This window comes from Bubalus bubalis, chromosome 14, assembly GCF_019923935.1.
Source record: "Bubalus bubalis isolate 160015118507 breed Murrah chromosome 14, NDDB_SH_1, whole genome shotgun sequence".
NCBI lineage: Eukaryota > Metazoa > Chordata > Mammalia > Artiodactyla > Bovidae > Bubalus > Bubalus bubalis.
In genome coordinates this window covers 15918362-15942590 of record NC_059170.1, presented here as the reverse complement: position 1 = coordinate 15942590, position 24229 = coordinate 15918362, and the positions used below count along the sequence as shown (strand labels likewise).

At 41.7% G+C, this 24229-nt stretch overlaps 1 protein-coding gene and 1 pseudogene across 7 annotated transcripts in view; both read left to right on the top strand.

Annotated features, from left to right (window-relative positions):
- Positions 1-1694: 1694 nt before the first annotated feature.
- The window catches only part of DHX35 (DEAH-box helicase 35), a 69616-nt gene continuing 47081 nt past the window's right edge, over positions 1695-24229 (top strand). Inside the window, exons 1-4 of one of the 7 annotated variants that reach the window (XM_025263472.3) lie at positions 1695-1844; positions 8510-8643; positions 13100-13192; positions 21778-21855. In XM_025263472.3, the coding sequence (XP_025119257.2) occupies positions 1805-1844; positions 8510-8643; positions 13100-13192; positions 21778-21855 (345 nt within the window). In that variant the 5' untranslated portion in view covers positions 1695-1804. Of the gene's footprint in view, positions 1845-8509; positions 8644-13099; positions 13201-21777; positions 21856-24229 lie in introns of those variants that run through there. The other 6 variants (XM_006065913.4, XM_044927653.2, XM_025263473.3 and 3 more) reach the window with 6 other exon arrangements.
- On the top strand, positions 13346-18036 carry LOC112578711 (annotated as a pseudogene).

Sequence of the window (24229 nt, the reverse complement as noted above, 5' to 3'; positions counted from 1 at the left end):
TATTAATATAAACCCTGTTTTGTATACTTGGGCCCTTATTGAAAATTAGACAAAAATAAAGACGGGTCAATGTCATTAAGAATTAAAACTATAAAGCATGGTGTTCACATATACATCACTCAGTGGGCACTTTGCTTTGAGTTGTAATAATATGATGCATGTTCTCAGATGCTTCCAGTGTAACAGTGGAGACAGATTATAGTTTAACTAAATGAGTGTTAAATCACAGAAGAAGCACCCAGGTTCTGAGTCTGCAGGAGGAGAATACTGAAGTTGTGAATTTAGAGAAGTCTTACAGCTGACATAAGGATATTTTAAAGGATCAGTGGAGAATTTTAGGCAGAGATGATCATGTAAGGAACCCTGTTTTCCTTACAGAAATAAAGGGAATAGTTGGAAAATGAGTGTGTGTATGTGTGAGTTCTGATTTTTCCCCTGGTGAATTTGCTCTATGAGCTATTGACAGCAAACATTGATTGGATATCCTATGTTGTAGGCTACCTTACATGTTCTCACATTTAATAAAAACTTTTTAAATTTCATCTTACAACTAAGATTAAATGACAGCTAGGAAAGGCAAAGTGAGGATTCCAAATTCGACTTGTCTCCAAAGCCTTTGATCTTTCCACGACTACCATTTCTCTCCAGGAATGAGAATTTGCTTCACAGCTCTAAAATACACAGATTCTGAACCCTCTCACTTCCTTCCAATTAGTTGCCTGCCCATTAATCATTTCCTCTAGTCCAGTGTATCAGCTAGTGGAATCTTTCTCAAGTAGGTTACTGGAATTTTCTGTAGCACGTTTCCAATGCAGTTTTTTAGGACACACCCCTAGATATCCTGATTCGGGATTGGATTGGGGGTCAGCATTTAAAACATGGGTCGTGAGACTGGAGGAAACGCTGGGCCAATGTCCTAACAGATCTACCCATTTCTAATTTTCTTATTTCAATCTATTCTCCCTTCTCAGAATTACTCTCAGGGTCTCTGGAGACTTCCATATTGGTTTCCATCGTTTTTATTTACTGCTAATTATCCACTTTTTTTGGTTTTGTTTTTAATTTGGCTGCCCCGTCTTAGTTGCGGCATGCAGGACCTAGTTCCCGGACCAGGAATGCAACCCAGGCGCCCTGCATTGAGAATGCCAAGTCCTAGCCACTGGACCACCAGGGAAGACCCGAAACACCACTGCTTATCGTGCATTTACTCATTTACTCCCAGGACACCCTCGCCTCTCCCCTCTGGGACAGAAACTCATGAAAGAGACCAAAACTGCACTGCCTGGCCGCACGATAGGCGCCCAATATTTACTGAACCACAAAATCCACTAGGTAGTTACTATTATCCTCCAATCGGAAAATGTGAAGGAGACTAAAAGAAATCACACACCCATGATAGCTTACAACGTAATGTTAATTTGGGATGCACTGCTTCCTTGCCCACCGCGTACCGCAGGCGGCAACAAACTCTCGGACCAGCGGTCTCTTGCCAAGCTCAACCTTCCAGTAGCGTGCTGCCGCCCTCCGGGTCACCCCAAACTCCTAAGGCCACTCAGAACCCAGGCCCGCTACTCTAAAGAGGAAGAGAGGCGCGCCCTCCCCTGCAATATGGCGGAGCCGATCACATGGGTCCGGGCAGGGCTGAAACGCAGATCACGTGGCTCGGAGTGGGTGGTTACGGGGGCGTAGCCGTAACACCGCGGAACCTCCTAGATCCAAGCTCTCGCCGGCCACGCCCCCCAGCCCCTTTGGGGCTGGTGCGCGGCGGAGGGGTGGAGCCTTCCTTGTGACCTTTCACCCCAGCATGGCAGCGCCCGTGGGACCGGTGAAGTTCTGGCGACCCGGTAAGGCCCTTGGTGGAACGCTGGGCAGATGCGGCGGCCCGACTTCGGTCTTGGCCCCACGGCCAGCCTGCTGGGGCCTGAGGATCTGCTTGCAGTCCTGACCTCGGCGGGTTGGCCACTGCCGCGCTGGTGGCCTCGGAAGCTTAGGCGTGCACAGTGGTCCCGAGGGATTCAGGGATCCGCCCTCGGCCTGGGCAGAAATTCTCTGTGACCTCGTTACAGTCTCAGCCTCCCCGGGCCTCGTTTTCCTCGTTTCCTGGTGCCTGTCTTGCCCAACCCGTGAGATGGGGAAAAGCTGAAGCGCCCACGCGTGTCCTTTTACCGCCCTGGGGCTACGCTGGGACTGGACAGTTGCTGCTGCTCTGGGTTTAGGAGTTCAGGTTAGGAAATCAGACTGCCTGGATTAGAATTCTAAGTTATGCCATAGAGTAGTAGACTTCCTCTGAACAAGTTCCTTCTTAGCCTTAGACTTCTCATCTGTGAAATGGGAGGAATAATAACACCTATCATGTGGGCTAGAATAAGGAGAACCTGCGCGCGTTGTTTCATGTAGAGTAAGTGCTCGTTAAAAGGGAAAGTATTTTAGTATGTTTTAGGGTAATTTTTGTCCACCCCGCGTGTCTGCCAGAAGTGAACACTACGCGTTGGCTGTCACCCACTTCCCGTCTTGCAGGCTAACACAGTCTCAGCCGCCAAATGGTTTGCTTGTTTTGTTTGAATTTACTCATTAATCAAGATTTTGTTGAATGTTTATGTACCAGACCCTCCCTCCCCTTCCATCAGTTTCTTGTGAAAAACAAAAGTTTCTTAATCATTACCAACTTGCTTTTGTCCACCACTTGAACCTCTGTAGGTCTAGATGTGTAAAGTATATTGCAGCAAAAATGAAATAAGACAGAGAAGGGTAATATAGGGGAAGGTTTTCAAGGGTATTTTAGAGCGAGTCCCTGAAATTCTGACCATGTGTATCAGTGATGCAGAAGAAAACCCAAGCAAGGGATGTGTTAATTCTTTTTTAAAATCTGTAGTTTGTCACTTAACGAGTTTTATGATTTTATGATTCAGCATTTCAAGTCCTCAGCCAGTTATCCATCCTGAGTTTTATTTGCAGCCAAAACTAAGGTCCAGTTAAGTAATGAGTATCCAGTTAGGATACTCTCTGTTTTATTTCTTTGAGCCTTTAATAACAGGTCAGAGTGTTAAGTACAATAAAGGTCTGAATAAATTGTTGAAAATCAGGCCAAGATACTCTTTTGGTTAAAGAACATGGGATTACTCCCAGAGTTCTCTTCCATTGTTTCACTCTTTCACTGAAGTTTTACTTACTGAACACCTAGCCTTGTGGTCAGGAGACATATATCTCTAGACCAAGGCTCTGCTCTCAAGATTAATGCTTTCTCTCTCTCAATTGTAATATGAAGTTGGATATCCTCTTTAAGAGATTTTAAAGTGAGACAGAAAAAGGGAGTGGTAAGGAAGAGGAGCTCTGCTAGGATCAGACTGTTGAGACTATCCTGACTGCCATTTTCTAACTTGGTGATTTGGGAAAATCAGTTACTCTATCTGTAAATTGGGCAAAGCACCTACCCAGAGGATTGTTTTGAGGATTAAATGAGAATACATGTCAAGCTTTTAGCCCTAGATACATATTTAACTATTATAATTCATGGAGGTATTGGAAAGAGGAGGGCTTCCCTGGTGGCTCAGATGGTAAAATGCAGGAGACTTGGGTTCAGTCCCTGGGTTGGGAAGATTCCTTGGAGAAGGGAATGGCTGCTCACTCGGGTATTCTTGCATGGAGAATTCAGTTGTCAGAGGGGCCTGGCAGGCTCCAGTCCATGGGTCACAGAGAGTTGGCTGAACGAGTAAGCGCACACACAGATAGATGAGAGGGAGAGGTTGAATGTGTGGATAAGATATCATTCATCAAGATAGTGATGTTTTTTGAGGTGAACGCTGAAGCACAAATAAGGCTTTGTGCTGTGGAGAGGTAGGAGAATGGAACTCTAAAGCGTGTAGCACGAACAAAGGCAGAGTGGGATGGTGCCTCAGCAGTGTTCAAAACACCAAAATAGTTGAGTAGCATGGGGATGCTTAGTGGTAGGGTATGTTTTGGGGCGGGGCTTCCTAGGTAGCTCAGTGGTAAAGAATCCGCCTGCCAACATAGGAAACACAGATTCATTTGATCAAAGATCCCCTGGAGAAGGAGATGACTACCCATTCCAGTATTCTTGCCTGGAAAATCCCATGGGCAGATGAGCCTGGCAGACTGCAGTCCATGGGGTCACAGAAGAGTTAGATACAACGTAGGAACTAAACAACAACACCACCACAGCGTGGGACGTGGCAGGACATGAAGCCAGAAGGGTAAGTAGGGGTGTCATCGTGAGAAGTCTTCATGTAAGAATTCAGATTTCACTGTTTTTAAGCAGGAGATAACATGATCTAGTTTATTCTTGGAAGATAACTGGCATTAGTGTGCACAATACTTAGGGGAGGAAATTAGGGTCAGGGACACCCTTAAGAGAAGATGCTACTAAAACCGAGGAGGGATATTGAAAACCGCAATTCTGGCGTGTGAGCAGTAGGGAGGGACCTAATTGGAGAGACATTTTAGGGGCAGATATAGAGGAAGGTGAAGTCAGTAATGACTCAGATTTCTGGGTTCGGTGACTGTCTAGGTAAGTGGTTCTCAAATTTTGCTGTGTAGTTGATCACTTGGAAGCTTTTAAAAACTCCTGCTATTCAGTTTTACTCCATGGTGATAAATGAGAAGTCTGGTACTGCTGCTGCTAAGTCACTTCAGTCGTGTCCGACTCTGTGTGACCCCATAGACGGCAGCCCACGAGGCTCCCCCGTCCCTGGGATTCTCCAGGCAAGAACACTGGAGTGGGTTGCCATTGCCTTCTCCAATGCAGGAAAGTGAAAAGTGAAAGTGAAGTCGCTGAGTCTTGTCCGACTCGTAGCGACCCCATGAGCCCACCAGGCTCCTCCCTCCATGGGATTTTCCAGGCAAGAGTACTGGAGTGGGGTGCCATTGCCTTCTCTGAAATGAGAAGTCTAGAGGGGCTCAGAACCAAGCATCAGTATTTTTTAAAGATCTCCAGGTGATTCCAGTATGCATTAAAGTTTAGGAACCACTGGTCCAGGTAAACTGTTTTGTCATTAACTGTAATGAATTTGTTGACACTTACTGGACACTTTGTGCTAGTCACTTTTACTTATGTCATCTTATTAAGTGGTCACGATGTCTTGTGATGGAGGTATTACTCCATTTTATAGATGAGGAAACTGAAGTTGAAGGTGTGAAAATAGGATACGAGAAATACACAGGGAAGGTCAGGGAAGTGACTGAGACTGGGTCTAAGGGTAGAGGAACATGTGTTCTACAGGCTGGGAGTCACAAGCTCAGGTAGCTACAGGGGCCTTTTGGACAGTCTAAATGAGTGAAGCAGCCGGGTGGAAGCAGTAAGGAGAGGTAGGAACTGTGGCACTCGAGTGTGTACTGTGTCGATTAGCCTGAAGCATACAATATCCTGTCTAAAGCAGGAAGCTGTGTGTGGTTCCACCCAAAGGTTGTCACATGGCCTCAACACCCAGATTAGAATAGTAAGTTTTAACATGTTTTAAACTAACGATTTCAAACATTTTAACGATGGCATGTTTGGGGACCTCATAGTTTGTGATCTTTACCATTTTGTGATCTCTGCCTTAAGATCTTTGTAGGAGCTGCCTGAGTTTTGTGTAGAAAAAAAAATTTGACTTGTTAGTCCAAGTGAATCAGAAGGGCCTGGCCATTTTCCTTCCTTCATTTAACAGATATTTAATGATAAATCAGTGTTTGACCACGTGTCTGGCAAACACTTTATAGCAACAGCTTTGAAGAGTTTTTGATCTGATACACAGCAAGAAATGTGCTGTGATCCAGCATGCACGCACATGTGTGTACACACACACACACACACAATTGAAGAGAGTTGCACAAAAACAACAGTGCTTTTTGGAATGCACTCTGATACTTTCTGTTTTGTTTCTAGTTTAGCATGAACAAAGGCAGAGTGGGATGGCGCCTCAGCAGTATCCCAAACACCAAAATAATTGAGTCGCATAGCATATTAAAGAAGTTCATGAGTTTTATAACCCATTGATGGATCACCACTTAAACTGAAAAATTGGGTTAGAAGGAATGCTGAAGAGGGGGAGGGGGTGTGCTGTTATCAACCTTGTTTTATAGATGGAGAGGTGAAGGCCTTTATAATTTATAAGAATTACAAACTTGTTACTCATTTAAGCACTGAGAATATTCCCAAGGGAAAAACAAACCCTAGGCAGCCAGAATGGACCATGGGATGTATAGACAGCCAGGAAGCAGTCCTAGTTTGGCTGAATGGAGTCTTTTGTATGGAGGAGACGTGCTCCTCATTGATTGACAGCACCTGTTCTTGTAAAAGACCTCATAACCGCATGTACCGAGGTGAACTTGGCTATAGGTTAGAGACAGGAGGGGTGGGGTAGTCAGGAAGACACCTGGGTGGATTAAATCTTGGAGTGGGAGGAGGTGAGACGTTGTAGGAGCAATGTTAAAAGATTCTAAGCATGCTATAAAGGTTTAAAATGTGTTGAAGAGAATTCAGGATAAAAGCAGAGCTGATGAAGATAAGCTATTTCTTTGCTCTAGTTTTCTTGAGTGAAGATCACAAGGAATTAATCCGATGTAGCGATAATAAGGGGAGAAAGGAAAGGAAATGTGCCTCTTTGAGTGCAGGCTTTGTTCCAACTCCTGTTCTGTCTTTTATCTTGTTGAAAGGAAGGTCAACATTTTGGCAAAAACAATATAGTAGTGCCCCACTTACCTGATTTTTGACGGTCTTGGACCTCTAGAACACAACTATGTTCCTAGAAACGAATGGAAAAGGGATGGGAGAGCTACAGCGGTGATTCTGAACTTAGCTCTGGGGGTGGTCTCTGGACCTCTAGCGTTTTTGTGTTCTCATAAATTACTCTTTGGTGTATTTTTCAGGAGACGGAGTTCATAGGTGCTATTAGATTGTCAGGGGGGTTTGGGACTCTTCAAAAAATGTAAAAGTAAATCACTGGGCTAAGTATTCTGATCACAAAACCTTTGCACTTTTACATAGCATCATGGATTATGCATTCAGAAAACCTGGGTGATGATAGTATTGGGTAATTATTCTTGAAGCACCCCTCACAGAGGGCTGTGAACTTCTAGGGAGGGTTTTTATTAATTCCCAAAGGTGACAGTCTCTTGTGCTGAACAAGTCTTATTTTTAGAGATACCTTTCTTATGTTGAATTGAATTCTGAACCCTGTACCATTTACTTACAACTCTTGAGTTATGTCTTGGGATGCATGAACAATTTGGTGTGACAAATTACAGATGCTGATCATAAAAATGGAACCCATGTTACTCCTAAGGCATTTTCCTTTTCAAGCTAAAAATCCATAGGACCTCAAACAGTTTTTCAAACAGGCAGGATGTGGCTTCCCTATTCTTTTCCTCCCTGAGTCCCAGTTTGTTACTGTTCTTACCAAGAAGCCACTGTGGTAGGACTTGCTGGGTGGTGCAGTGGCCAAGATGCCCTGCTCCCAGCGCAGGGGAGCCCAGGTTCAATCTCTGGTCAAGGAACTAGATCCTACATGCTGCAGTTAAAGATCCTGCATGCTGCAACTAAGACCCAGCACAGCCAAATAAATAATTAAAAAAAGAAGAAGCCACTGTGGGTATCTGGTGTCTAATCTGCTCAGCACAGTAGTCCAGCACTTCCTTCCCAACCACTTCAGTTCTATGACTCAAATAGGAGCTGCCAATTATTGTAGCCCATTCCAGGGCCATGGTTGACTGGATCGGGCGGGGCAATGACCTTAAACTGGGGGAAAGAAAGCCATCCCCACCTTCCAAATAGCACACACCTGGGACTCCTGGTCTCCCTTCCTGGGTCTTTCTCCATCACCACTTCATGCTCTAAGTCTTCTTCCTTTGGAAGGAAGAATAAGAGAAGCAAGTCAGCTGCTCAAAGGTGGGACCTGCATCCGTAGTGTTCACTGCTGTATCGCTGGCACAGCCATCTTTGTTCGGTGGATGAGTGAGTGAATGATTGGTGGAGGAACTGTGAGCCTGAGCTCTGGCATTGGCTGCAGCCTTGATTCCAGCTCCTGTAGAGAACCCAGCCCAGAAAGGAGCTTGTTAAGAGGAGCAGAGAAAGGAGGAGAAAGGCCAGGCAGTGTTTGAGTCCCTGGTACCCCCTGATCCTGAACCTTGCTGCCATCCTATGGTGTTAGGATTCTTCGTTTGCTTCAGCTAATTCCTGGTGGGTTCCCACCACTTTTATTAAGAGTTTGGTAATAATCCCAGCCTGGTGACCAGAACTCAACACCTTGTCCTCCGTCACCTACAGTTGTGTGTAAACAGTTTGGAGCCCAGTGGGACTGCCATCTCCTTTGTTCTTGACACCAGCGTGATGTTTTTCTGTAGTCTCACAGGTACTTTTTAAAATGTTTTCCTGAAATTACTCTTAGTGGTTTGAAATAAAAACGTATGGCTTCCACTGAATATCTTCGTTTTTGAATTTGTAATTTTCTCACGATTTTCCTGTTCCTTGTATCAGAGAATCTGAAAAACAAAAACAAAAACATTTCTGTTGCAGGTACAGAGGGGCCAGGTGTCAGCATCTCTGAAGAGAGACAAAGTCTAGCTGAAAACTCGGCAACAACTGTTGTTTACAACCCTTATGCTGCCCTTTCTATAGAGCAGCAGAGGCAGAAGCTGCCAGTGTTCAAGGTACATTGAATAAGCATGTTCAGCCGTCGGCCCGAAGCAGCCTGCAGTAGCTTGATACTTGGCACTGAAGTGAATAATGTTCCTCTTACTGTTAATGGTCCTTTAGAATGCAGTGAGCTCGGAGATGGCCTATCTGAAGGGTGTCTTCAGAATACTTGTGTGTTAATCTTAGAAATCTGGAAAGTCCTTAAGGTTTTTTGCAATTAGATCTCACATATTGGAAAAACTGGAAGAAATGAAGTGACATCCTTTTTTTCCCCTCTTTGTTTTTGATTATGGACAAGTTCAAACATACAGAAAAGTAGAGGAAACAGCACAGTGAACTTTCATGCATCCATTTTCAGTAGCTTACTGGCATATGGCCAATTTTAGGTTTCTTTTTAAGGCATATTTTTTGACACAAGATTAATTAGAAATACCAGGTTCTTTCTGGAGAAGGCAGTGGCACCCCACTCCAGTACTCTTGCCATGGATGGAGGAGCCTGGTAGGCTGCTGCTGTCCAGGCGGTCTCGAAGAGTCAGACATGACTGAGCGATTTCACTTTCACTTTTCATTTTCATGCATTGGAGAAGGAAATAGCAACCCACTCCAGTGTTGTTGCCTGGAGAATCCCAGGGACGGCGGAGCCTGGTGGGCTGCCGTCTATGGGGTCGCACAGTCTGACACACTGAAGCGACTTAGCAGTGGCAGCAGCAGGTGGTTTCTGTTGAAGAGGTTAACTCCCATGGGGAGAGTGATGGCGTTTGGGTGTGGTTATTACATACCACGTGCACATCCAGATGCATGATTTTATTAGTCTCATGAAATGGACTTACACTCATCTTGTAAGAAACCAAAGTGTTAAACTAGAATTCAGAGTATATTCATTTACAGTTAGCCATGGTTCTCCAGTACAGAGAATACAGTCCATGAACACACTTTCTCCTTGTTGCCAAGTCCACATGGAAAGTCAAGCCGTAATCAGAAAGTGGGCTCAGAGCCAAAGGCGGTTTAGATATAGTTGAAAGATATTTATTTCCTGTAGCCCCTGATGTAGGGTGATGAAGTCCCGCTGCCTCGTATGAGGCCTCTCGAATGACTCAAGTAGGTGGGGCCACCAGCACCGATGTCTATCTTTTCTCCTGTACAGTGTTGGGTGAAAGCCGTCAGGTTCTTGCTCTTAGAGAGTTTCTTTGTCTAGACTATGCTAAAAATCCCTCTTTTATTAATATGTTCTTTCTCCAAATGGATATGAAGCAGCCGCCTTCTGAATGTAGCCAAGTCACCTCCATCAGACTTTTCTGTGACCCCAGACATCTTAGTCACTCCTGTGCTGACAGTCTCTGGGTTTCTTCTATAGATGATTAACCTCAACCATCATATGTGAATGTAAACACTTTGACCCTCAGAAGATAAGATTATAGGTTCAGCATGGAGGGATACGGTTGGAGCTGTGATGAAGAGTCTAGACTTGAGCTAGACTTCAGAGTTCAAAGGCAGTTTTCATCATTTGTGTGCTGTGTGACCTTACTTCAGCACCTGAGCTTCTGTTTCCTGTCTGTAATATTGGACGTACCTCATAGGATTGTTATGAGGACCAGATGCCATAATCTACATGGAGCATTATTTAGTAAAATACCTGACATGTAATGCACATTTAAGTACAAGGTTAATTATTGTTTACTGAGTATTTACTTTTCTGGACTCTTCTTCATCCACCAGCTGTACTTGTAAAATATAATAAATGAAACAACAGATTGAAAAAAAATACAAGGATGGTAACTTATTGATCAAATTAAAAATGGTAAGATGAGAGGTGTAAGTTATTGATAAAAATCAAAGCAGAGTTTAAACACAGTTGTAATCTCATAAGATGTTAAAGATAAATCTAGGGCTTCCCTGGTGGCTCAGCCGGTAAAGAATCGCAGCAATGCAGGAGGCTCGGCTTCGATCCCTGGTTCTGGAGGATCCCCTGGAGGAAGAAATGGCAACCTATTCCAGTGTCCTTGCCCGGAGAATCCCATGGACAGAGGAGCCTGGCAGGCTACAGTCCATGAGGTCGCACAGAGTTGGACATGACCAAAGTGACCTAGTACAGCACAGGAGACGAAAAGGATAAAAGGAACTCATTCACCACCACACCCCCATTAAAACTTAAAGTGAAAGTAGCTTTAAAGATAGAAGTTGAAACTAAAGCAGCAGTAAATCTAAGGCTCATCCCCCTTTTCCCCAGCGCCATTTCAAGGCGACATTCCAGTTGGCTGCCTCCCGTGGACTGTCATTTTCTCTGGGCCCTGGACACTGCAATGCAAGCTTGTATTCTTATTCCATTAAACTCAAACCTCGTTGAAGCTCAGTCTGGTCCTCTGCAGCAGCTCTCCTCGATTTCCCTGCCTGTACCTGTTCGTGGTACCATCATTTTCCCAGTCTCTAAACTGGAAATCTTGTTGTCATCTCTCTCTTGAATGTCACACATCATTTTGTGTGCAAATATGCATTTGCATTGCTTCATATTTAGCACATGAAGTAAATTAATGCCTTCAGTTTCTTCACGCTTAAATCACTCTGGTATACTACTGCCCAGTTTTCTTGCAACACAGCACATACTGCCTCCTAGGTAAAGCCCAGACTGACTCTGTGTTGAAGGCCTCACTACATCTCGTAGTAATAATTCATTTCCAAATCAAACCTGGAGCCTTTCATGGGCTTTTTCTAGCACCTCTTGAATAGAGTTCATATAGTTTGCTTATTTCCGTCTTCTTATGTTATTTCCCTTTCCTAGAATGCCATGTGTGTCTCTGTCTATATTCAAATTGTCTTTCAAGTTGTCTTTGACCACCCACCCATTCATCCATTCAGCAGATGGATTGACAAGATATCAGTTACCAAAATGGTTGCAAAGAACCCAAACCTTTCCTTGCCTAAAACTAACCCAAAAGAAAGTGCAGAGTCCAGGCAAGCGAAAGGAAAGCATCGAGATGAGTCATGAGACTGCCTGCAGCAGAATCTCCTTTGGGTGTTTGCAGAAATGGCAAATTCCTGGACTTAGCCTAGCCCTGCTGAATCAGAAACCCTGAAGGTAGAGCTAGGAATCTTCATTTTTAACAAATAGTTAAATATCTATTTAATATCTGTTAAATCGATAATAAAAATACCCTAAAAGATTTTTACACTAAAACTGGAGAATTACATATTTAGACCCTGCTGCTGCTGCTAAGTCGCTTCAGTCGTGTCTGACTCGGTGCAACCCCATAGACAGCAGCCCACCAGGCTCCCCCGTCCCTGGGATTCTCCAGGCAAGAATACTGGAGTGGGCCGCCATTTCCTTCTCCTATTTAAATAGACCCTAAATAATGCTATATTGGAACCCCCAAACACCCCAATACCTTATTTAAGCAATAAGGCAGCATCGTGTGTCTCAGTCTTCTGTGGAGTCAGATGAGTTGAACAGTGATGAGAGTAGGAGAATTTGGCAGATTTTTACCTCAAACCAGGAATTTATGGAATATCATCATGACTTTCCAGATCAGTGGGTGTGTCTGTTATCAAATGTGGGTACAAAAGTACATTCTGAAACTGAGTACATGGGATCTTGGAGTTGTCTGTGACTTTCCAGTGGCCAAACTAGCATTTCTGTTCCCACTGAATGGGTAACAGAAGGCCCAGTTGAAACACAGAGGTAACGTGTAGGTGCTTTATTGTGCACTTGGCTGTAGAGGCAGAGATGAAAGCATATTCTTTGTGTTTTCACCAGCTAGTAAATGAAAAATAAGGTGATACATGCATATTGCACAAAGTTAAAGGGGTTCCTCATATGCCTGCTCCCTGCCCCCCACTTTCTTCCCCTCCCTGGAGACAGTACAGTTACCAGTGCCTTATTTTGCTTTTCCCCAAAGTAGTTTATATGTAAAGAAGCATATGTGTATTTACCCTTTTTTAAAAAACATAAATAGTAGTGTATTATCACACTGTCCTGCATTTTGCTTTCTTACCATAGCAGACCTCATTGACCATTCCACATCAGTACAAGCAGGCATTTGTTCTTTTTAATGGCTACATATTATTCCATTATTGGAGTCTTTTCATAACTGTTTAATCATTCCCCTGTTGATAAACATATAGGCTGTTTGGATTTTTGGCACTTACGAACAACACTGCAGTGAGCATGCTTGTATATACATCTTTGTTCACATGTATTAGGATAACTTCTTAAAAGTAGAATTCTTGAATCAAGAAGTATGTGTGTTATATATTTTGATAAGTTATTATATTCAGTTGCAATTGTGTTGCCTTATACTGTTACCAACAGTACCTGAGATACATTTTGATAGATATTAGGAATATGTTTTGGTAGTTCCTTTTGAAAATGTCCTTTCCTTTGGCAAATAGCTCATTTCATAATGTTTAATTATCTTTGTTTAGGTCTTTTGAGAAAATGTATGTCTATTTACAGTGTTTGGTTATATTTTTTTTCAGCTGAGGAATCACATATTATACTTGATAGAAAACTATCAGACAGTAGTAATTGTTGGAGAAACAGGATGTGGGAAAAGCACACAGATTCCACAAGTGAGTATGTATGTATTTATTTTTGCAACACTTTCTCTCTTTTTGTCTGTGCTGGGTCTTCATTACTGCACACAGGCTTTCTCTGGTTGCAGCAAGTGGGGCTCCTCTCTAGCTGTGGTGCACAGGCTTCTCTCTTTTTGGAGCACAGGCTTTACAGCACATGGGCTCAGTAATTGTGGTGTATGGGCTTAGCTGCCCCACAGCATGTAGAATCTTCCCAGACTGCAGATTGAACCCATGTCTCCTGCATTAGAGGCAGAAGAGGAGGGGTAAGATGGATGCTGCTATACTTGTGAATAAAAATGGACAGTGTATTATAGAATTATACAATGCTATGGAAGAAATCTCGCTTAGAGGGCCAAATCATTTGTGCTGTGGATAGAAGTGGAAAGAAGGATCGGGAAAGGTTTTGTAAGAGAAATGGCATTTAATCTTGAAATGAAAGAAAGGGGGAAACAAGACAAAGAGATAGACTTTGAACCATCAGTGGGAGCCGGCTGGGAAGATGTCCTCATGCAGTGAATACTGTGGGTAGAGATACTGGAGTGCAGAGGTGTTTGGGGCTCAACAGAGTGGTCAGGTAGGATCAAGAATAGAAAGACAAGGTGAAGTCGAAGTGTGTTGTAAGAGCCACGACTTGGAGGGCGAGGCATGATATTTAAGTGGTCAGGGATAAGAGTCCTTGCAGGTTTTTCTTTCCCTTTTAAGTATAGATTTTTTTTAAAAGTGTAAAATACGTATACTTCCGATATCATAGATCATAACTAGCTTGGTAAACCTTCGCAGGTGAATACAGTGGTACTGCCAGCACCCAAATCAAGAAATAGAACATCACTGGCTCCCTGGAGGCCCCCTGTGTCCTCCTCTGGACTCGTGCCGTTTCTTCCTGCTCCCGCAAGCATACACACACAGACATACCTTTTATTCTGTCTTCTAGCACTGTAGATTAGTTCTGCCTATTTTTGAACTCTTACAAAGAAAAAGTAAAGCTTCTTTTGCCCAACACAATACTGGGTGTAGGTTGGGGCCCTGACACAGGTATTTCTTAAAAGTTCCCCAGGTGATCTAGTGTGCAGCTGGGGAATAGTAGACAGAGGGAAAGGACAGCAGAGGAGCGGAGATGGGAGACCTGGAGGGAGAACATTTGAGTAGATGGTACCAAGACCCTAGCATAGAGAGAGCAGGACATTCAGCTTGTGAGCAGGGACCTCTCAGGTGTGCACGAAGAAAGAATGATTTAAAAATGGGTGATGTCAAGAAGGACTGGGAGGTTTTTGTTCAGAAGTGTGCCCATTGCTCTACTGTGGAAAAGAGAGGCAAGCACAAAACTGGGCCGAACTTCCACGGTCCGTTTGAGTGAAAGACAGGTCAGGCGGCTAGATTCTCTTACACCAGGGCCAGCAGGAACCGGGGCATCACCTGGGGAGAGGAGATGCTGATGTAATACTTGGAGAATCCCAAGAAATACATCCCTGGAACAAAAATGATCTTTGCTGACATTAAAGAGAAGAAAGGGAAGACTTGCTAACTTATCTCAAAAAAGCTACTAATGAGTAATCGTTGGCCACTGTCTTATTTATTATGAAACAGAAATGTCTCATGAATTTTTGTGTGTACCGTATTTAAACTGATCTCATACACTAAAATTCAGATCATGCATGACTGATGGAATATTTCTGTTGGACAATCCTGATTTCAATAAGATTGGTTTGTGGCTAAATGAATATGATCAGCTTTTTGAATTTTGATAGTAATTCTGGCTCAACATGTATTGTCACTCTCTTCCTCTTCTAAAGCGATGATTGAATGTGAATAAGGAATGTTAACCTTTTCAGGGAGGTGGTGAATGCCTTCTCCAGCCCTTTAGGGGATTGGTTATGTAGATTTCTAGAACTGATTATATTAATATATTAAAATACTGAGACAGTGCCTTCGCTGTCACATAGAACAGAACAAGATTCAGGTGTGTTTCAATTAGTCTGTTAAGGCAAGGGTTGAAGAGACACTGCCAATGTCCACTTTATCTTTTTGGTCTTAACTATGCCAATTTAATTAAAACTCTCTTATCTAAAATATTGCCTTTTACTTAATGAAAGGCATTTTAGTGTGGTTTATGTGTAGCATCAAATAAAGAGTATTTAGCACCTAAAAAAAAACAAAACCCTAGCATATTATTTGTTTCTTAGAGACACAGGAGGGCCATGTTACATTTCTGAGTGATTATTGGTTATTAATAATAATAAACCAAGTAACAATAAGTAGTAATTATAAGTGCTACATAAAGGGATCACTTTACACATACTGTTTCATCCTCAGTGGCCCTGTGAGATAGGCACTGTTATTATTATCTTCAGGTTACCACTGAGGACAGTGTAGAGAGTGGTGAGATGGGGAGTGTAGAACAGAGGTTAATGGCCACATGGTATTAGATGATCTTAGTTTGTTTTGCATTAGTTGGTGTGATTGTTTAGTCAGCTGAGGATAAACTCTGTTATGATAACAAAGAACCTGAAAATCTCTGTGGCTTAAGAGCACAAAGGTTTCTTTCTTCCTCATACTGTGTGGTCTTTTGGGGTTGATGACCCAAGGTGTGGGTTGCTCACACATGGTCACTGGGACCCAGGATGATGGCGCAGCTCCTGTCAGAGACTTGTGGACCTCGTAGTAGATGACAGGGTCATGAGCTGGCGCTTACAACTGCGGACCGGAAGTGACACTTGTCACATTCATCGGTCAAAGCAAATGATGTGGCCAGGTCTGATCGCAGTAGGGTGGCGGTGCGTGTAGTCCTCCCACAGCGATGGGTAGCAGACGCCTGGATCAATGATACAGTACAGCGCAACGGTCTGGTCATTGCCCCCAGCAAGGCTTAGCTGCCAGGGAGCAGAGTGCACCTGCTGGGGGGCTGAGTCCAGGGAAAGCATGTTCTGAAGGGGAGAAAGAACTGGGGTCTGAGGATCCAGCCTGGCAGTGTGGCAGCAAACACAGGGAGTTTCTTTTTTAAGTTTTATTTTAGTATTTTTAATTTTGGGGGAATATTTAATAGGTTCACGTGGTTTAAAATTCAAGGCACAAAAGGATATAAAAAGAGAAAGATTTCCCTATCTTCTTTTCTTTTCACAGTTAAAAATTATTTTTAATTGGAGGATAATTGCTTTACAATATTGTGTTGGTTTCTGCCATGTATCTACATGGATCAGCCATAGGCATACGTATGTCCCCTCCCTCCCACCTCACTGTCCTGTCTTCTGATACTTCTTTTATGCAGATGTAATTGATGCTACAGTTTTCTTGGATAGAGATTTTTTTTTATTGGTTTTACACAGAAAGATAAGTTTTACAGGGAAATGTATATATATATTCTTCCCCTTTTGAAAATTCAGATGGTGGTATCTATACATGTTTTATGCACCTTGTTTATTTTCTTTTTCCACTTAGTGTGTCATCCTCTTTTTAGTTGCATAGATTCTACATCATTTATTTCTCCAGTTTCCAGTCGGTAGACATTTAGGTTGTTTCCCGTTTTGTGTTCTCACAATGATGCTGTGAGTCAGTTGGCACCTGTCTCAGTTTATACATATACAGGTATACTTATAGAATAAATATAGTAGTTATAAGTTGCTGGGTCAAGGGGCATATGCATTTGAATTTAATTGTTTTTAAGGACCTGTATTGTTTTAGGAGTTTTGTAATGTGGACCATTTTTAAAGTCTTTATTGAGTTTGTTGCAGTATTGCTTCTGTTTTATGTTTTGTTTTTTTTTGGCCATGAGTCGTGTGGGATCTTAGCTTCCTGACCAGGGATTGAACCTGCACCCACTCCATGGGAAGGCAAAGTCTCAACTACTGTACCGCCAGAGAAATTCTAGGAGTTGTATTTTTAAAATAAGCATTGTATTTTCTGAATAGGGGATCCATTCATGGTACAAAATGCAAAAAAACACAAAGGAATAAATGGTAAACAGTGAATTTTCTAAGCTTTGCTGGTGAAAATGACTAGAGGGTTGTGATTGATTATGTTATTGGCCCAAATACCTGCTCTCCTTGCTGTGGATTATCCTCTTTTTCCTTATTACTCAGTTCCACTTCTCTGAGACAGTCACAGTTTCCACCTTCTTGGGGAGCTAAATTTGAGTTACAGCATAGGAAAATTGGAAGGACTGAGGAACTGAAGGTCATGGCAAGAATATGAAGCAAGTTTTTGTCAACAAACTATTTTGCTAGATTTATGTAATATCTTTCCTTGGAACAGTACAGCATGCCCTAGCACCCTGCACCAGTTTTGAAATTTCACAAACTGTATGTGGAAGCTAGATGATATTTTTTTTCCTAGAGCTCTGTCAAAACAGTGGACTGTGAAAACAAGTTCTTTGCTGCAATTTTTATTGAAGTTTTCAGTGGAGTTCTTCCTAATCCCACTGTTCAACAAGAAGAACAGATTTGATGACCCTTAAAAAGAGCAGAGAGAACTGAGATGGAATTCCACAGTCTCCCTCTGTGACATCCACTGCCTTTTGGTGTCTGCACTACATCTACATTTGCAGCATCTTTGTATTTCCACTTGTCAGCAACCATAAGCAAGCAGAAGTCTGAATCTCAGATATATTGAGAGATTGGCTTCATGGTCAGGTTTATTATCATAGACTTAGTTTTTCTTTGCCTTAACACTACTACTAAGAGATTGACGCAAATGAGTGTGTTTTATTTTGGATGGTAGAACTGTGTCCTGGTTATGTGGTTTAAGCACTGAAGAATTGATGCTTTTGAACTGTGATGTTGGAGAAGACTCTTGCGAGTCCCTTGGACTGCAAGGAGATCCAACCAGTCCATCCTAGAGGAGATCAATCCTGGGTGTTCATTGGAAAGACTGATGCTGAAGCTGAAACTCCAATACTTTGACCACCTCATGCGAACAGTTGACTGATTGGAAAAGACCCTGATGCTGGGAGGGATTGGGGGCAGGAGGAGAAGGGGACGACAGAGGATGAGATGGCTGGATGGCATCACCGACTGACTCAACGGACATGAGTTTGGGTAAACTTCAGGAGTTGGTGATGGACAGGAAGGCCTGGCTTGCTGTGATTCATGGGGTCGCAAAGAGTTGGACACGACTGAGCAACTGAACTGAACTATATGTGGGTTTGGTTTGTTGAGCTTGAATCCCAACTCTTAGATTTTTATCCGTGTCCTTGGACAAGTCCTATGACCTCTTTGTTTCCTCATCTCTTAATTGTTGATGATGCTGGTACCTTCCAAATTGGGTTTTTTGTGAGGATTAAACTGGGTTATGCATGCCAGACAGTTGCTGACACTTAGTGATGTGCTTGGTGAGTCTTAGCCATTATTCTTATAATTGTCTTTCTGCATTTGTGTTGATTGGGGTGATTGGTAGTATTTTGTATTCACAGTTTTTATGACAAAAACCCTACATTATCTAAAACAATTTGTTCCTTACAGTCATTTTTAAATGATTATTTTTAGCTAATTTTTGAGTATAGGAAAGTTGCAAAAGTAATACAAAATTCCCTTACACCCCTTACATCACTTCCCATACATGATACAGTAATCAAAAGTAGAACATTAATAATACCCGTAGCTAGGGAGAATCCCAGGGACGGGGGACCCTGGTAGGCTGCTGTCTATGGGGTCTCACAGAGTCGGACACGACTGAAGCGGCTTAGCAGCAGCAGCAGCAGCAGCAGCAGACTGTAGGTCTTACTTAAATCTCATCAATTTTCCCACCAGTGTTCTTTCTCAGAAGATCCAGATTCTTGCATTGGATTTAGTTGTTACTTCTCCCTGGTCTCCTGCAGTCTGTGAGAGTTCCTCAGTCTGTCTTCATCTTTTATGATCGTGACGTTTTTGAAGAGTACTGGGCATTTATTTTATAGAGTTCCTCGGTCTGGGTTTATGTGATGTTTTCTCATGATTAGAATGAGCTTGCATTTTTGGCAAGAATCCCATAGAAATGATGTGTCCTTATTGGTGCCTTGTATCAAGAGGGCTGAAATGTTAAAAAGTCTCATCTCTGGTGAGGTTAATTTGATCACTTTGTTAAGGTCCCAGGTTTCACCTATGAAGTTTTTCTCTTTGTAGTTGTAAATATCTTGGAGGAGATATTTTTAAACTGCAGATATTCTGCTCCTTTCAAACGGTCACCTGCTCGTTGTAGCATCCCTCAGTGGATATTGTCTGCAGCACTTATTCAGGTGTTTGCCTAATGATGACTTTATTCCTTTTCCCTTCTGCCTTTATTAAGTGAAGTCTCTGGTAAGGAAGAACTGTCCTTTCTCCTTTGTTTGTTTATTTATCCAGTTATTTTTGTATATCAGTATGAACTCATGGTGGTTTATTTTGTTGTATGGGTTAAAACCCAATGCTATAATTATTTATTGTGTTGGTCAAAATGGTCCAGCTTTGGTCATTAGGAGCTCCTTGATTTTGGCTCCTGTGTTCTTTCTAAAAGACTCCATTCATTTTTGAACACTTCCTTACTTTCTAGTAACAGAAACTGTTTCACGCTCATCTTTTATTTTTCTTGCACTAACCTTGGGGTCAGCCACCTTTCCAAGGAGCCCTGGTTCCTCTTATTGGGAAATGCTGTTTAGAAATGAGTATGGTGCTAGCGTGCTCACTATTACAGAGGTGTCTTTGCTATAAGTCTCAGTGGGCAGACTCAGTGGGCAGACTTAGGACCTCCTTAATTATGTACATGTATTATGTATATATATATAATATATATTAAATATATATAATATACTTATTAAAGTGAAGTGAAAGTGAAAGTCACTCAGTCATGTCCTACTCTTTGTGACCCCATGGACTATACAGTCCACGGAATTCTCCAGGCCAGAATACTGGAGTGGGTAACCTTTCCCTTCTCCAGGGGATCTTCCCAACCCAGGAATTGAACTAAGGTCTCCTGCGTTGCAGGTGGATTCTTTACCATCTGGGTCAGGAAGATCCTGTATTGCAGGCGGAATCTTTGCCAACTGAGCTATCAGGGAAGTATTAGATTCCTACATAAAAACACTTATTATATATCTGTGCCAATCTGTGTGTATGTTAAAAATCACAAATTTATGCTGATACTTCATGGATTCCAATCCAACGGCATAGGACTTATTCTAGCCTTTCCTTATCTGTAACTCTTCTTCCATAGAGAGAAACTCCATCCTCATTATCTGCAGTATATTTATTATTTGTTAAACTCTCAGTTCAGTTCAGTAGCTCAGTCATGTCCAACTCTTTGCAACCCCATGGACTGCAACACGCCAGTCTTCCCCATCATCACCAATTCCTGGAGCTTGCTCAAACTCATGTCTGTCGAGTCAGTGATGCCATCCAACCATCTCATCCTCTGTCGTCCCCTTCTCCTGCCTTCAATCTTTCCAGCATCGGGGTCTTTTCCATTGAGTCAGTTGTTTGCATCAGGTGGCCAAACTGTAGTGAACACATAAAATAGCTCCAGAATTGCTAGCCCATACCCCTAACATTTACTACCTAGATTATAGCATTGAGGTACTGTTCTTTTTGTCTTTGACTTTCAGTCAAGAATCTGTTTTCCAATATCCTAGGTTGATTTTCTTCTCTGCCCTCTTCAGGGTGGTCAGTTATTTATTTGTAATACAGATAGGGTCATTTGTTGGTGTTTGCATTTCTTTTTGGTTTCCCTTGACATCCTGCTGCTTTTCTCGTGTATTTGTTTGGGTATTTGAAGAGTACGTGCAACATGACTGTAGTTCTGAGAGTCAGACCTGCACACAAAGGTGAGCTCAGAGCATTGCCGCTCTTTGTCTCTGCTCCCCTGTTTCAGTTTCTCCCTTTCTCCACCCCTTTCCTACCAACCCTCCTCGGAAAACCATTCTCTTTAATTTCTAGTATGCCCTTCCTTTATTAGCCTTTTGAACAAATAAGCAGATACATGTAACAGTATTTTTAATCTTTTTGTTTCTGTTACAGAAGTAATATATGTATGTATTGTAAAACAATTTAGACATTACAAAAACATGTAAAAAATGCATATAATCAAATAATTAAGAAATAAGTGTTTGTGGCAAGTAAATACATAAATAAATTAGATAATCAAATTTAATGTATACTAATATCTAATGGAATACTTGCATGTATTTAAAATCTAATTTTTTGCAATGACATATGTTTTATTGGTCTTTTTAAAAATTGTAATTTTTATTTACTCCAGTTAAAATGTTTTGTACAGTTGATATTCATTGAACTGTCTATATATGTACTTTAAAATTCTTTGTTCTACAGATTTAGCAGTGTTTTGAGGGACCCATGGATAGTTCTTTTATTCCTTGAGGCAGCTGAAGAATGGGGACATTTCACATGACGGGGGTGTTAGAATGTTGAATTTTTTATGCATGTGCTATGAACTTAAAGCAAATGACCTCACATTTCCAAACCTCAGATCCCTCATTTGCAAAATAATTTTTAAAATATCTGCTGAAACAAGAACCATCTGCTGTTTCCTTTCTCAGTAATTTTAACCTAGGGTCATCCTGGGGTAGATTGTTTCTGGTGAAGTGGTATCAGGTGTGTGCTGAAACATGCTTTTATTTGCAGTACCTGGCGGAAGCTGGCTGGACGGCCGAAGGAAGAATGGTGGGAGTCACCCAGCCCCGGAGAGTGGCTGCTGTTACAGTGAGTTTCCTTTTTGCTGGAAAGACTCTGCCTGTGTCTTCTATTTTAGTGACTTATTTTTTCTTCTTTGCTACAAGCTCCAGATGAATATGACACTGATCCTCAAGAATTTAATTCTTCAGCTTAAAAAGAACTATGGTCTGATTATTTTTGTAAAACTGATACCTGTACATCATGAATTTTTATGTAATAATAAAGTACTAAAGTCAAACAGAAAAAGTAATTAGGGGAAAAAAACCCCCAAATCTCACCACATAGCAAACACAGTGTGAATATTTGGGAACATCATTTTAAGCTTTATTTTCTGTTTAGATAAATAGTTGGCTAGATGGATAGAAATAATTTTGTAAAAATGGGCTTGTAGCCATATATTTGTTTTTGCTGAATTTAACAAAAGAAGAAACTGCATTGAAATAGGAACTTTGGAGTACTGAACTTTGGGTAAGTATTTGTTCAGCACAAGAGAATGTATTAAAGCTTGAAAGCGAAGAAAAAGGATTACAGAAAGCTTTAGAAGGTCACTTATTTTTGGAACTATGTTATAGGTAGTTGCCTATTAGAGTAAATTAGCACGCTTATTCTTTCCACCTTTCTTTCCTCCATTTGTGATAAATTCCGAACTATAATTTTAATTTCAAGATTATAAGTACATGTTCTTTTCTGTAATCATAACTCCCACAGGTATTTAACTTCAATTCTAGTTTAATAATTGCTAATTATTTTCCATGGTTTTGCCAACCTTGAATTGCTCATTTCACTTTTTTTTTTTTTTTTTTTGCACTTTACTTCTTGATTGGCTGAATTGTATATGCCTGAGAATGTCTGAATGTGGTCTTTGTTGATATAAAATTCTTGATTTGCACTCTGTAAGAGCCCTGTAGACACTGCCTTTTGGCCTAAAGCATTGCTGTATAGAAATAATCTGAGGTCCAGCAGAGCCCCCCTCACCTTCCAGGCTTACTTTTTCTGCTTGAATGCTTGTAGTACTGCTGTTTCATTGGGATATGTCTTGATTCTGATTGTTCTCATTTGTTCTTAAATGTGGAAGAACTTTTAATCTTCATGTTAAATCTCTATATCAGGGCAGGTTTTCTTCCGTTATATCTCGGCATACTTTTCTGTTCCATTTATTTTTTTTTCTGTTTTCTAGGAGCACCAGTTAAGTGTATATTAGATTGCCTTTGTAATATTTATCACTATCTCTGGGCTCATCACCTTTCCAGTTTCTTTTGTGATATTTCTTCAAGCCTGTCCACAATGTTCATGATTGTTTTTAGTCAGATTTATTTGCTTTTGTTTTCTTTGCATCTCTACCTGAGTCTCACAGTCACTTCTTTGAATGCATTTTGTTTTTCCTCTACTAGACAAGTGAATATTTAAAATGGGAGGTGATTTTACAATACATTACAAATTTTAAAAGCTGATAATATAAAAAGAAAAACCTTGATAATATCACCAACATTAAAAAAAAAAACCCAGAAAATAACATAGTATTTTTATTAATTAACAGTCTGACCCATTTCTGTAAATCTTTTTTCCTGCACTTTTTGGCTCTGTCCCCACTGAGCCCCTCTTTATTCCCTCAGTGAGAGTAGAGCAGTGTTTCAGTGTCTCTCTAGTGTGGGTGATTCACACTTGCTTTGTGTTGTTGTAGTGCGCTGACACTAGAGAAGCTCCTTTAGCTTTGTAACTGACATTTGTAGCATTGTGTAACTTAGGGGGATTGTCTTCAGGTTTGGGAGAAGCCTCTCGGTAGTTTCTTTCAGGTCCAGGCTGTGAGATCTGGAGGATGTCCACAGGTTGATTTATCTGACCTGTCCCTTTGAGACCTTGTTTCTCCTCGACTCTGCTATGACTTTGTCTCGTCTTTAAGCTGTTTTAGCTTAAGCTTGTGATTTCTTTGAAACTGGATTTCTTTGGCTGAATTCTGTCTCTCTGAGTAATACTTTTATAATTTATTTCTTCTTTTAAATTTGAATATTTATTTTTGGCTGCCCTGGGTCTTTGTTGCTGTGCGGGCTTTTCTCTGGTTGTGACAAGTGGGGGCCACTCTCTGTTGCAGTGCGTGAGCTTCTCATTGAAGTTGCCTCTCCTGTTGCTGAGCATGGGGTCCAGGGTGTGTGGTTGCAGCACGCAGGCTAAGTAGTTGGGCTCCAGGGCTTACTTCCTTTGTGGCACGTGGCATTTTCCCAGACCAGGGATTGATGCCATGTGCCCTGCATTGGCAGTTGGATTCCTGTCCACCGTGTCACCAGGGAAGTCCCCAGAATGCCTTTATTTTGACATCTCTACCTGGACAAGAAATTAATTCTATCTCCTTGAGTTATTTTTCCTCTGTATTAAGTTTTAATTACTTCATTATTCTTTCCCCCCA